Genomic DNA, 12,793 nt, shown 5'->3' on the forward strand with positions numbered 1-12,793 from the left:
CCCCATCAACTCGAAGTAGTGGAGCGCCTGGAACACTGGGAACACCAAGGATGTGGCGAGAGGTGAAGGCTTGCTTGCACCATGGGCGCTGGGGCGCGAGCTCCGCCCAGGCAGCCACGTCACCAGCTCTGCCCGGCGGCGTGGAGAGAGAAGTGGGAGTAGAGTGGATTTTACGGACCGGGCCCACATGTCAAGATGAGCAAACAACAAGAATCGACAGAAGTGGACAGCAATGGTATGTGGGGAAAGAAAATTTCATTTGATGATACTGAAGAACTTAGAAATTTTCGACAGTACACATATAAGATGCAACTTTGTAATGGTACACAGGTGAACCCCTCTTGAGATATACTACTTCTATCTTAAATTTTATTTCAATTTATTTTGGATTTTCTACATACATATATTTTGTTATGGAGCTAGATGTACCCTACATGTAAATACATAGCAAAAATTATATATGTAACAAAATTAAAATGAATTGTAGTTTGAAACAGATGGAGTAGTGTTTTGAGTAAATTCCCTATTTAGTCCTTTTAAAGTTGGCTCTTCCTTCCTTGGCTTGTTAATTTACAAGTCTTTCCTATATGGCCTGTTAATTTACAAGTCTTCCCTATATGGCCTGTTAATTTCCGTTTCTTCCTTTTGTGGCCCTTCTGTCAATTCTGTTACTGATTGCCGTTAAAATAGTGGGCCCCACTGTCAAATTTGAGATGAATGGACCAAACTACCCCTGGCCTAAAGAGACTGAGCAGCAGCCAGCCCCCAATCGATCCCCTGTCCATCCGGTGGCCTCCTCCTCCTGAAACCCTACATCAGGGGCCATGCTCGCCGGTGGCCAGATAAGGGGAACCGGATCCGCTGCAGTTACCTCCCCTGCAGTTGGGTCACTGCCACGTGGGCCCCACGCGTGCAGGCCCCACACGCAGTGACTCAACTGCACGGCGGCCAACTGCAGCGGAGCCTCGTCCCAGATAAGGGCCACGAAAGGAAGAAATTGAAATTAAAAGGAAGACTTGAAAAAAAGAGGCTAAAGAACCAAGAGTCAACTTTAAAAGGGCCAAATAAGGAATTTACTCTAGTGTTTTTGAATTGGGTTGAAAGTCTGAAACACGGAATTAGGTTGAAAGACTCCGCATACCAGCCCACCTCAGCCGAACCGGACAGCTCCCGGCCCACCGACTTCTCAGTTCTCACACCGACGTCTCGAACCGACGCCACGGCCCCCCAACGCCGCCGCCGCCGCCGTCGCGTGTGCCTCGTCCGCCCCCGTCGCCACCAAATCTCCTGGTCCACCCCCCGGGCGCTGCTGACGAGGCCTGCCAAACCCTAGCTCAACTCTCGCTCCCCACTCCCATCCCGGTGCGTTCGTCCGATTCGAGGAGGCGGACGGAGGGTTAGGTCATGGCGAGCGATGGGCAGCTCAGGGAGTGGGTCTCTGATAAGCTCATGACCCTCCTGGGATACTCCAAGAGCGTCGTCGTCCAGTACGTCATCAGGCTCGGTATGCGCCCTCCATCGAACTGAATTTCGTTTCCTGCTGCTCGCTTCTGTTCCTCTTCAGCTTGTTGCTGTCCTGAATATGAGATCACTTGAGTGCGCGCCTGCAGCGAAGGAGTGCTCTTCCACTGGCGACCTCGTGGGCAAGTTAGTCGAGTTCGGGTTTACCTCGTCTGTGGAGACCCGCACCTTCGCAGCGGACATCTACGCCAAGGTTCCCCGCAGGGCTAGCGGCATCAATGTACGTTTTGGTTTCCCTGCTTACATCGTTGGTTCCCCTGCTTACATCGTTGGTTCCATATCGTAATGTGACGGTTCCTTGTTCGTGGATAAAATGCTTCTTTTTGTTTGTTACAGAATTACCAGAGGCAGGAAAGGGAGGCAGCAAAACTTGTCCAGAAACAGAGTACTTACAAGCTGTTGGCCGATGAGGATGACAACGATGCTGACAACCAAACATCGACGAGTCGAAAGAGCTTAACAATTCCATCATCTAAAAGTCGGAAGCATTTCAGGAGGAAAGCAGACCAAGATGGTGGGGACAACGACGACGAAGATGTATGGCCTAAGTAGTACCCACCAAGGTTTTAAAAAACGCTAGACGCTAGGTGAACGCTAGCCTATGGTTTAGAGTTTTTTGTGATTAAACGTAGATTAAACGTCTTTTGTAATTAAACGACACTGTGATTAAACGCAACGCTAGGCCAAAGTTTAGAGTTTAATCAAGATTAAACATAGTTTTAAAACGTTTTTTAAAACAGGGGTACCCACACCCTTTTCTGTCCAGCTTTTATATACTGTTACTCAAATTGAAGATGATGTAGGAAAATGTAGCAAAGGATTCTGGAAGGAATGTGCGGGGGCGAACAGAAGAGGAGGATGAAGAAGATCACGACAACTCTGATGTATATCTTCTTCTTAGGGCTAATATTTAGTTGTATAGTAGAATAGGGAAATATGGTTTGTCAGCTGGGATGTACTCTTGAATCTGTTTGAATGTTCAATGCCTTGTAGGAAGAGAAAGAAAGGATAAGAGATCAACAGGAAAGGGCCCAGTTAGAAAAGAACATGAGAGAAAAAGATGCAGCGAACACACGAAAGGTAATTATCCATTGTAGCTGATTCTTTTGGAGAACAAAAAATTCTGGTCATAGATTTGAAGTCTATATTTCGAATGTTACACAGTAGAGCATAAAACCTAAATATGGCAGACTCTTGATTGCTAAGTATGTGTTTTGATCAAACATTTTGAGTGTTGATGTTTCGATGCTCCAATTGTGGGAATACCATTTAGTTTATACTTTATATATCAAGGTTCGGGACAACTTTCTTGTTTACTGAGCTTTACTACAAAAGAAATTCATATAACTAAGCTGTCCTTTTCCCTTCATCCTGCCATCTAGTGGTAGTAATCTATCAGTTAAATTTAATTCATAGATTGAAGGTTGGTTCTGGCGCCCCAGAGTACGGAAATTAGCATAATGTTACAAGCTGAGAAATAGTGATAGTGTGATACCTCTCAAAGTGGTTCTAGTCATTATGTTTTACAATCTTCATAGTTTGTCCTTTTTTTAGTTTTCCTAGAAAGTAGCTGTCTTGTTAACAAGGTTTGGTTTGTAATTGATTGTTCCTGCACATCAAGAAGAAGGGTGAACTTTTTGTCTAGCTGGATCTGGGTATTAATCCCTTCTTTTAATTATCTGTTTTATGCCAGAGGTTCTTCGGATACAAGTATTCCATTTTCCAAGCAATAAAGCATATTTCTTGTTAACGATTCTGTACATTCCTGCTGGTTTTGAAATCCTGTTCGCTGTTTGTACATTTTTTTTCGGAAAAATGAATAGCTGGTCAACAGTTAGTAATATTACTTGCTTGACTGAAAAGATTATGATTCGGATTTGGATGTGCGTTTCAGTTTGATTATGAAGTCTTGCACTAAGTACAGTCAGTTGTCCTTGCGGAAGCTAGTCTACTATTAACACTTTTTTCTCGAACAAGCAGGAAAGCTGCGTATCATTATATTAAGAAGAAAAGTCTACTGTTAACACTTTCCTGGTTACTTCACAGGGGATTGCTCTCTAGTCTCTATTGTGATTCGTCAACCTTGTACATTTTCTTTGTTCTCACCATTTCTAGTTTAATTTCAATGTAGTGCTTGATGCACCTGCCAATAAATCTAATCGAGCTATTTCATGATTTCATCTCCATGTACTCTGGTAAATAATAAGGGAAACTAGTAAGTTGTGGCCGGCAATGCTAAAAATTATAAACCATGAGGGCTTGACAATAAAAATGGATAAACATTGAGTTCACCTTTGTGTCAAGCTAATATATCGGATAACTTTCACTTTGGCGACATACCTTGTTTAGAATTATGTGGAAGTTGACTCCTGATGCTTGGTCATGCTTCATGCGTTACTTGTTGACTAGATAAGTCTAGCACACAACATTGTTCTCAACGTCCTTGTTTTTTTTTTATTCTTTGTAAGCATATTATTTGATATGAAGTTTTGAACTGATGCTTTGTTACTTGGTTTGTCTTCTTCAGTTGATGGAGCGACAATTATCTAAGGAAGAGCAAGGTATGACTACCTGAATATTTTACAAGTCTGCATAGTTATTATCGTTGTGAAACTTTATTGATACAAGATTATTAACAGAGGAGCTTAATAGAAGATCTCAAGCAATGGACAATGACACATCAGATCTGAGGTTTTTGCTTTGCAACTTTAATTGGTTTTCAGTTACTTTTAAAACTTTCTTTTGTTGTCTTACCAATGGCTTATGCAAGCTTGCTTTACTCTTGGTTCATTTTATTTTCTCGGATACGGAAGAGAGCTTTGGATAGGAGCGCTTGGAGACTAGCTATCAGCGTGCCTGAACTGTGACCTTTGTGTCTTTTGGGTTTCATCTCTAGCCTACCCCAACTCGCTTGGGACAAAAGGCTATGTTGTTGTTGTTGTTGTGGATACGGAAGAGAGCTGCTTGTTATACCCTTGATTCATTACAATGACGAGAAATTTTGTTACAAAAAAATAATTGCCACGTAATAGTGAAAATCACTTTCAAGTTCAGGAAGAGAATAAGCAATGCAACAAGAATGCAAGAAATTGTATTACCCTGTGAAAGAATTTAATTTATCCAGAGTGTTGAGTTATGAGAGCAATTGTCCAAATTTTTCATATTTTTACAACAGTTTCAACTTTGAATGAAACCATTCTTTCAGATTTAAAAAACTCGACCAACCTAGATGGAACTAGATGTAATTTCATTTAAGAAGCAATTGGCACCAATTAGGGTTAAAGAGGACTCCACCATGGATGATGGGGTGTACATAAATACCTCCCGCCGAGCTAGCCTTAGTTCCAACTCATTGGTTTATGCAAGTCAACTACTTGCATTCTATTGATATAGTACTATAGTGAACTATGTGGTCGATCATACTATATTTTCCTTACATCCAGCTTAATGTTTATAAACTATAGTATATTGGAGAAACAAATTTAATTCTTTACTGCCGATGTTTGTGACTAGATTCAGTTATCGAATAACTCCCACTGAGCTAGCCTAAGTTTGTTAATGTTTCCATAGAAGTTTGACGCGCTTCCTTTTTGATCACTAGAAGGAAATAGTTTTAACAGACTTACAGTTTAGATGAACATGAGCTACTTTCTCTTGGAAATTAAATTATTTTGCTGCTTTCTCTAAATAGTATTCTTGTATTGTTCAGGTACCAATGTCTTATACTCCCGTTCTCTAATATTTGATGTTGGTTAGCTCAAATCATAAAATATTAAAGGATGGAGGGAGTAGTTATTTTCTTTTATCTAGACGTTTGCTTTATCCCCTTGTCTACTTAGGTAGAAAGAAGGTTTAAGTTACAAAATCAAAAAAATTTTAGTCATACTTTGTAACGAGTCACTTTGTAATGTATTTTCTGGTTAAATCAATGTGCAGAAAATTCTCAAGGCAAGCGTATTTGCAAAAGCGACGGGACAAAAAAATTGAGGAAATTCGGTCAGTACAAGAACACTTCTAATATAGGTTCATTGCTGTAGATTTTTGTGCCCATATGTTGATTTGCGCATATACTAAACATTAGTTTTGTGATGTTATGCAGTGATGAAATTCTCGACCATGAGTACATTTTTCAGGATGTGAAACTAACTGAGGCAGAAGAAAAGGAGTTGAGGTAATGACTCAAACTAAGTCCTATGGAAATGATTCTGTGAAGCCAATTAACTTTTATTCCTTCTAATTAGCTGTATGCATACATGTTTAGACTGCATGCACAAGTAAACCCTGACATGAAATGGTTTGTTTGTGTAGATACAAGAAGAAGATCTTTGATCTTGTCAAGGAGCATGTTGAGAGTGCTGATGATGTTGGTGAGGTATGTTTTTCTTCCGGGATTGATTCACTCCTATCATAAAATATTTGTTTGGACATATGATCACATTTGGTTATTTGATGTGCATTCAAGCATTCCACATTCTGTTGCGCTGTGCCGTTGAGAAACAATCCACCTTGGTTATTTTCTGTCCGAAACTACTTTTATTTCAATTGTTTGTCAGTGTTTGATCACCTTATTATCGGTGAGAATACTCCAATGCTTGAATATTAACCATTTGTTGTATAGTAAATTATCCCATACAATGTTTTCTTGGCATCAGTAATTGAGTTATCCCCGATTTAATATTCCTTTTGTTCCATCTACAATAACAATCAGAAGTTAACCTTATGAATTTTCTCCTTTGAAAGTTTGCTTATTCCTTCGTTCATGCCTTGGAGGCACTATTAGAATCCGTGTTGACCGTCTTACTTTTCATGTTTGCTAGATACTACTACTGTAGACTGTAGTACTGTTTGAGCATTGCCTTCTAAAAATGTCTTAAATATTAATGACTTTATACGCATAAATTTCAGTACAAAATGCCAGAAGCTTATGACATGGGTGAGAATGTTAATCAAGAAAAGAGATTCTCTGTGGCCATGCAGCGGTACAAGTAAGTTTACTGTTACTTTATGATGTCTTATGTACAAGATTGCATGCAACTTCCCAGTGTTATCGTGGATCCTGATGTAATTCCATGGACAAGCAGAGATCCTGAGGCCAAGGATAAGATGAATCCTTTTGCTGAACAGGAAGCGTGGGAGGAACACCAAATAGGTAATGCCATATATATCTAAAAGAATCTTCAATCTTTCTGCATGTACTCTTTAACCATTACCTGTGATCTTTATTATTTATTTGACAAGAGACTGACATGGAGCAAAACTATGTATTTGTTCCAGGAAAATCCAAACTGCAATTTGGTTCCAAAGATAGGAAGCGGTCTTCTGATGACTATCAGTAAGTTACTCCTTTTGTTTCTTTATTTTCATCAGCTAAGTTTACTAGCTGTGTGCCTGTGCCACTAAAGAAAACCATCTATCTTGTTACCATCTCCATTGTATGTGAAGATCTAGCCTCCTAAAGTGCTGCCTCATTTTTATTGGTTGGTGGGGTGTGTTCTGAGTAGAACTGTCTTCATAATCGCTTTTGGGTCACATTCTGTAGCCATCTAGTGATGATATGCATTTCAAAGAGTTGTGCATAATCTTAGAGGTTACCAAGAGGGGTCATATATTGGAGCCTGGGTGGACGAGCTACAAAGTCATGAGAATTGGGTAGTTGACAATCATAATCAAGTTATATTTGTTCAGGGACTAGTGCTACTTGGATAGGGTGCTGTTTGCTACTTACCTAGAAATCTTTGTGGGTCCAAATTTTCTTGAAAACAAAACCTTGTTCAGCACTCAGCAGTAAGTTTCTTTTTGTATCTGATGCAAAAAACTTTCTACATAAATTTTGTTTCAACTGAACTAATTTTATTGCATAAACTTTGACTGTGTCCCTTCTAACAATTGCTTTCTTCTCATTACCTTTATTACTTCTTAGGTATGTATTCGAAGATAGCATTGATTTTGTTAAATCATCGGTCATAGAAGGAACCCAGGTAATCAGTTAAATGCTGTTTGTTTCCTTGTTTAACGTTAGGTCTTTGAGGTATAGTCTTCTTACTGAAATTTCCCATTCTAGCCTGAAGACGATTCAGATCAAGAAGACATTGATGCAAAAGATATTTTGAAAAGGGAGCTCCAGGTGCGTGTGGTCACTGATCAGACTTTATGAAATATGAAATGCATAGCCTGCCTTTTTTTTTTCTTCCGTTGTAGAAGTATAGGACATGTACAGAGCTGTCTTGACAGATGTTTATTATCATTTGCTATTTCAACAATGCTACTTTTCTGAATTAGGATGAACGGAAGACTCTTCCAATTTACAAATTTAGAGATGAGCTGCTCAAGGCTGTAGAAGAGTATCAGGTTTGCATTGCTTTTAACCTTTTGTAATGACATTGTTTGATGATCACATTTTCTTCGCTTGCATTTATTCCAGCAAATATACACTTTTTTAACCTTACATTGAAATTGTTTAAATATAGTCCAAATATAATATGTGTGTTGCGTATTAAAAATAATATATGTTAAGGGGTCAAAGATGATACTTTACAATTAAATGACATATACAAGTACATATGACTAGGATAGATGCAATCAAGTAGGACTGTCTGTAAATTGAGTTAATGATCTAGCCAGGATTTTTCCTAGAGCTGTACTTTTGACATTCTACCAAATTATGATTGTATCTAGGATCAATCTTGTCCAATGTATAAATTCATATAGCTACAGGACTTTTGATTCGAGTTGATTTTCTGACAACCTTTGTTCTCTTTGTAGGTTATCGTCATAGTGGGTGAAACTGGGTCTGGTAAAACAACACAAATACCCCAGTACCTTCATGAGGCTGGGTATACTGCGAAAGGAAAGGTACAAAATCCAAAAGCTCCACTACTCTGCTTATCATCCTTAATCTGCAGCAGATTCACTAGTGTCATAGCATTGTCTGATAATGTATATACACCATTTTAGGAATAGTTTTGGTTGGTCTAAGTCTAATGCACAAATATTAAAGAGGATCTGTATGGCCTTTTTCCTAGTATCTTTCTGAGCTCCACTTCTATGAATATGAAGTAGGTTTGGGCCTTGATGTTTCTTCTCCTAAATTTATGGCTTCTAGCAGCCATGTACTCGAGTCTCAAGGCACTTAATTTTATGCAGGTCGCATGTACTCAACCTCGTCGAGTGGCTGCAATGAGTGTTGCAGCAAGGGTGTCTCAAGAGATGGGTGTTAAACTGGGACATGAGGTTTGATTTTTTTTTTGCATAATTCCAATGCCACATCGTGAAAAACAGTGTTTTCATTCATCATATCATCTGAAACTTGTGTTAACTAACTACTGTACAGGTTGGTTACTCTATAAGGTTTGAAGATTGTACTTCAGAGAAAACAATTATTAAGTACATGACTGATGGAATGCTTCTAAGGGAGTTTCTTGGTGAGCCAGATTTGGCCAGCTATAGGTATCCGTTTATGAAACCAGCTGTATTGTTGCCCCAAAATTTCACAGATGTTTCTAATCTCTATTTATTTATTTTTGGTCTAGTGTTGTCATGGTTGATGAGGCTCATGAGCGTACACTCTCTACGGATATCTTATTTGGTTTGGTGAAGGTTAGCTAGCTTGATGTATGAATGTCTCACAAAGATACAAATTCAATGCCTCATGTACATAATATGCTTTTACTGCCTTCAGGATATTTCTCGTTTTCGGCCAGACCTGAAGCTGCTCATTTCAAGTGCCACCCTTGATGCAGAAAAATTTAGTGACTACTTTGATTCAGCTCCTATTTTCAAGATACCTGGAAGGCGATACCCAGTTGAAATTCATTACACAAAAGCTCCTGAAGCTGATTACATAGATGCAGCAATTGTCACTGTTTTACAGATACACGTGACACAGCCCCCAGGAGATATCCTGGTATTCCTTACAGGGCAGGAGGAAATTGAAACAGTAGATGAAATCCTTAAACACAGAACAAGGGGCTTAGGAACCAAAATTTCAGAATTGATTATATGTCCTATTTATGCAAATCTACCTACTGAGCTGCAAGCTAAGATATTTGAGCCAACCCCTGAGGGTGCTCGAAAGGTAGTTTTGGCCACTAATATAGCAGAGACTTCATTAACCATTGATGGTATAAAGTATGTTATTGATCCAGGCTTTTGTAAGATCAAATCATACAATCCCCGCACGGGAATGGAATCTCTGCTTATTAATCCTATCTCAAAAGCGTCAGCAAATCAGAGGGCAGGAAGATCTGGACGGACTGGACCCGGAAAATGCTTCCGCCTATACACAAGTTACAACTACATGCATGACCTTGAAGATAATACTGTTCCAGAGATCCAACGAACCAACCTTGCCAATGTCGTGCTTACTCTCAAGAGTCTTGGTATTCATGACTTGGTTAACTTTGACTTTATGGATCCACCTCCATCAGAAGCCCTATTAAAGGCCCTGGAACAACTGTTTGCTCTCAGTGCACTCAACAGTCGTGGAGAGTTGACAAAAACTGGAAGAAGAATGGCAGAATTTCCATTAGATCCTATGCTGTCGAAGATGATAGTAGCTTCAGAGAAATATAAGTGTTCTGATGAGGTGATCTCCATTGCCTCCATGTTGTCAATTGGCAATTCAATATTTTATCGTCCGAAAGACAAACAAGTTCATGCAGATAATGCAAGGTTGAACTTCCACACTGGCAATGTTGGGGACCATATAGCACTACTAAATGTATGATTCACTATCCTTTTGTTTTATAATATTATAGCACCTTTATATTTTTTGATTTTAAGCAGTCAGTGCTAATTTCTTATTTTCTTCCAGGTTTATAACTCATGGAAAGAAACAGACTATTCAACTCAGTGGTGTTATGAAAACTATATACAGGTACCTACTTTCTGTTTATTATCCTTGGTTAATTTCTTGGCCTGAAAAAAGTCTCACTGCCTGACCAGCCAGTAAATGTCCTCTTTTTCAATATTTTATTTTCTTATTCCTATAAGGTGGATTTGTATATAAGAAATGAAAAGCGGTGGCGATGAGCTAGACATTCACATTTAAATGAAGTATATCTGAAATACAAATATACAAAAAATCCAAATTTGAATGTTCACCCCTTAACAAAAACCTGCTGTTAGTTTATTATTCATTTGAAAGGTATCCCTTGAGAAAAACCTGAGGCTAGAGGATTTATTTGCTGTACCCAAAAAATCTGGTGATCTCCATTTAGTAATTGTTTTTTGTTTCCTGACTACCTCAACAGTTATCTGCTGTTTAGACCCTCTGGTTATGAGTGCACTTTTCTCCAGGATGTCATGTAATACAATTGTGAAGTTTGATTGTATTTGTAGGATGAATACATCTGTTCCCAATATGTATCATGGGCCATAAACTTTAATTACCGTGAAATTGTATTTAATAGTCATGTATATCATATATTCGGAAACCTTTATACCCAAATGGCAACATAAAATTCTATAAATTGTGCTCAGACAAGAGTAGAATCAGCCAGGGGTTGCGTAATAGTGTATGGTGAAGATCTTATATTTATTTATTTTATAAATTCATCTTGGGTAGTAGTCCAAGCATCCACTGGAGACTGCTCTTCATTTTAGCTATGGGTCTTGTCACAGAATTCGTCTTTGCAATATAGTTCAAAATTATATGCTATCTGTTGATCATCGATTCTGCAAATTTATATGGTAAAACTATCCTTGAATAATTCAGGTGCGCAGCATGAAGAGGGCAAGAGATATTCGGGATCAACTAGAGGGGCTTATGGAAAGAGTTGAGATTGAGATTTGCTCAAATGCCAGCGACTTGGATGCTATTAAAAAGGCTATAACTTCAGGTCTCGGCCTTTTGGGTGTTCTTCAGTGCTAGGCAACACTGCAACAGTGATGCAATTGTTTCGTGTTCAAACATCCTGAGAACTTTATCATAATATTCTTTACTTGTTTGCTGTATAGGTTTCTTCCATCATTCTGCACGGTTGCAGAGGGATGGTACATATAAGACTGTCAAGAATCCTCAGACTGTACATATCCATCCTAGTTCAGGACTAGCGGAGGCAAGTCCTTCTGATTGTTGATTGCCTCATTTTTTATTCTGTTCAGAATATTCTTTAGTACTGCATTATGTTGTGCTAGTTTTAGTTTTGATCTCTCGTTCTACATGCTTATTTTGCAGATACGTCCACGGTGGGTAGTATACCACGAATTAGTTCTCACAACGAAAGAGTTTATGCGCCAGGTATGCTCTGTTAAAAAACTGATTAATACTTAAGTAGAATGTCTTGTGAATCATTGTGAAACACTGGTTGTGCAGGTGACGGAGCTGAAGCCTGAATGGCTGGTAGAGATAGCACCACACTATTACCAATTAAAGGATGTGGATGACAGTAAGTGTCGATTGTGACGCCATTAATGGCTTGAGCTAGTTTTTGTTAGTTGTATACGCTTTAACTGACCTACTTCTTCCTCAGCTGGAACAAAGAAGTTACCAAAAGGCCAAGGAAGAGCTGCATTGTAGCCAGGACACGTGGCATTTCGCTGTATGTTCTATAATTTGTTCTAGAGCCTAGGAGCTTCAGACTTAGAGTGAAGATGTATATAGGATAGTTGCAATCACTAATCATGACCTAGATTAGTTTTCAGAGTAACTGGTTGCTCATGTAAAATTCTGACATGAAGTCATGCATGTGCACGGCTATAGTTTATGTACCAGTTTGATTTGTTGGTGTAGAGTTGTTCTTACTGCATCAGTTGCAAGGATGAAACCTAGATGGAACATTTTATGCGAGGATCCGGCACGACATATTTGTTAGCATTAACAGCTAAGATATATTGTTATATTTTTGGATGTTCTCCCATGCTACTAACGGAAATATTGTAATAAGCTACATGGTATCGAACTTTTGTCACTTAAGTATAATCTGTTTTATCTATAGTGAAAAATAATCAATTCCATCATAATTACAACCAAAGTTTGATTCGTAAGCATCGGTGGTAGGTGTGACTCGAGCAGGTAGGCATAGCAAATCCGTTGGCTCAACGTTGGTGCCTGTTTAAATGTAAACTTAAAAATATAGCTCCGAACTTATAGCATCGTGGACATGAGAAATTCAAGTTAAAATTGGTCCCCTTTGCTTTCTTTCAAAAATTCATACGGTTGTTTCAACGGACGTTGATTTTTGGACATGAGAAATGCAATCTCTAGTTCAATCTCTTCAGTTTTAAGCGGACACAAGAAACCTGCTTCATTCTTTTTTTTTTCTTGCGCATG

The 12,793-nt window shown here is 38.9% G+C and overlaps 1 protein-coding gene across 1 annotated transcript; it reads left to right on the forward strand.

Moving 5' to 3' along the window:
* Positions 1 to 1,152: 1,152 nt before the first annotated feature.
* LOC120712048 (pre-mRNA-splicing factor ATP-dependent RNA helicase DEAH1) lies at positions 1,153 to 12,436 on the forward strand. The gene is made up of 27 exons (XM_039997749.1): positions 1,153 to 1,504; positions 1,611 to 1,741; positions 1,858 to 2,058; positions 2,325 to 2,405; positions 2,515 to 2,601; positions 4,049 to 4,082; positions 4,161 to 4,212; positions 5,458 to 5,517; positions 5,621 to 5,692; positions 5,830 to 5,893; positions 6,427 to 6,506; positions 6,603 to 6,670; positions 6,796 to 6,853; positions 7,442 to 7,499; positions 7,583 to 7,645; positions 7,801 to 7,869; positions 8,284 to 8,373; positions 8,665 to 8,751; positions 8,852 to 8,967; positions 9,051 to 9,117; positions 9,200 to 10,240; positions 10,334 to 10,396; positions 11,237 to 11,360; positions 11,479 to 11,579; positions 11,699 to 11,761; positions 11,837 to 11,909; positions 11,994 to 12,436. Exons 1-27 carry the CDS (start codon positions 1,405 to 1,407, stop codon positions 12,038 to 12,040), a joined length of 3,150 nt encoding a protein of 1,049 aa, XP_039853683.1. The 5' UTR covers positions 1,153 to 1,404; the 3' UTR covers positions 12,041 to 12,436.
* Positions 12,437 to 12,793: the final 357 nt, after the last annotated feature.

The sequence above is a fragment of the Panicum virgatum genome, chromosome 6K (genome assembly GCF_016808335.1).
Source record: "Panicum virgatum strain AP13 chromosome 6K, P.virgatum_v5, whole genome shotgun sequence".
Taxonomy (NCBI): Eukaryota; Viridiplantae; Streptophyta; class Magnoliopsida; order Poales; family Poaceae; genus Panicum; species Panicum virgatum.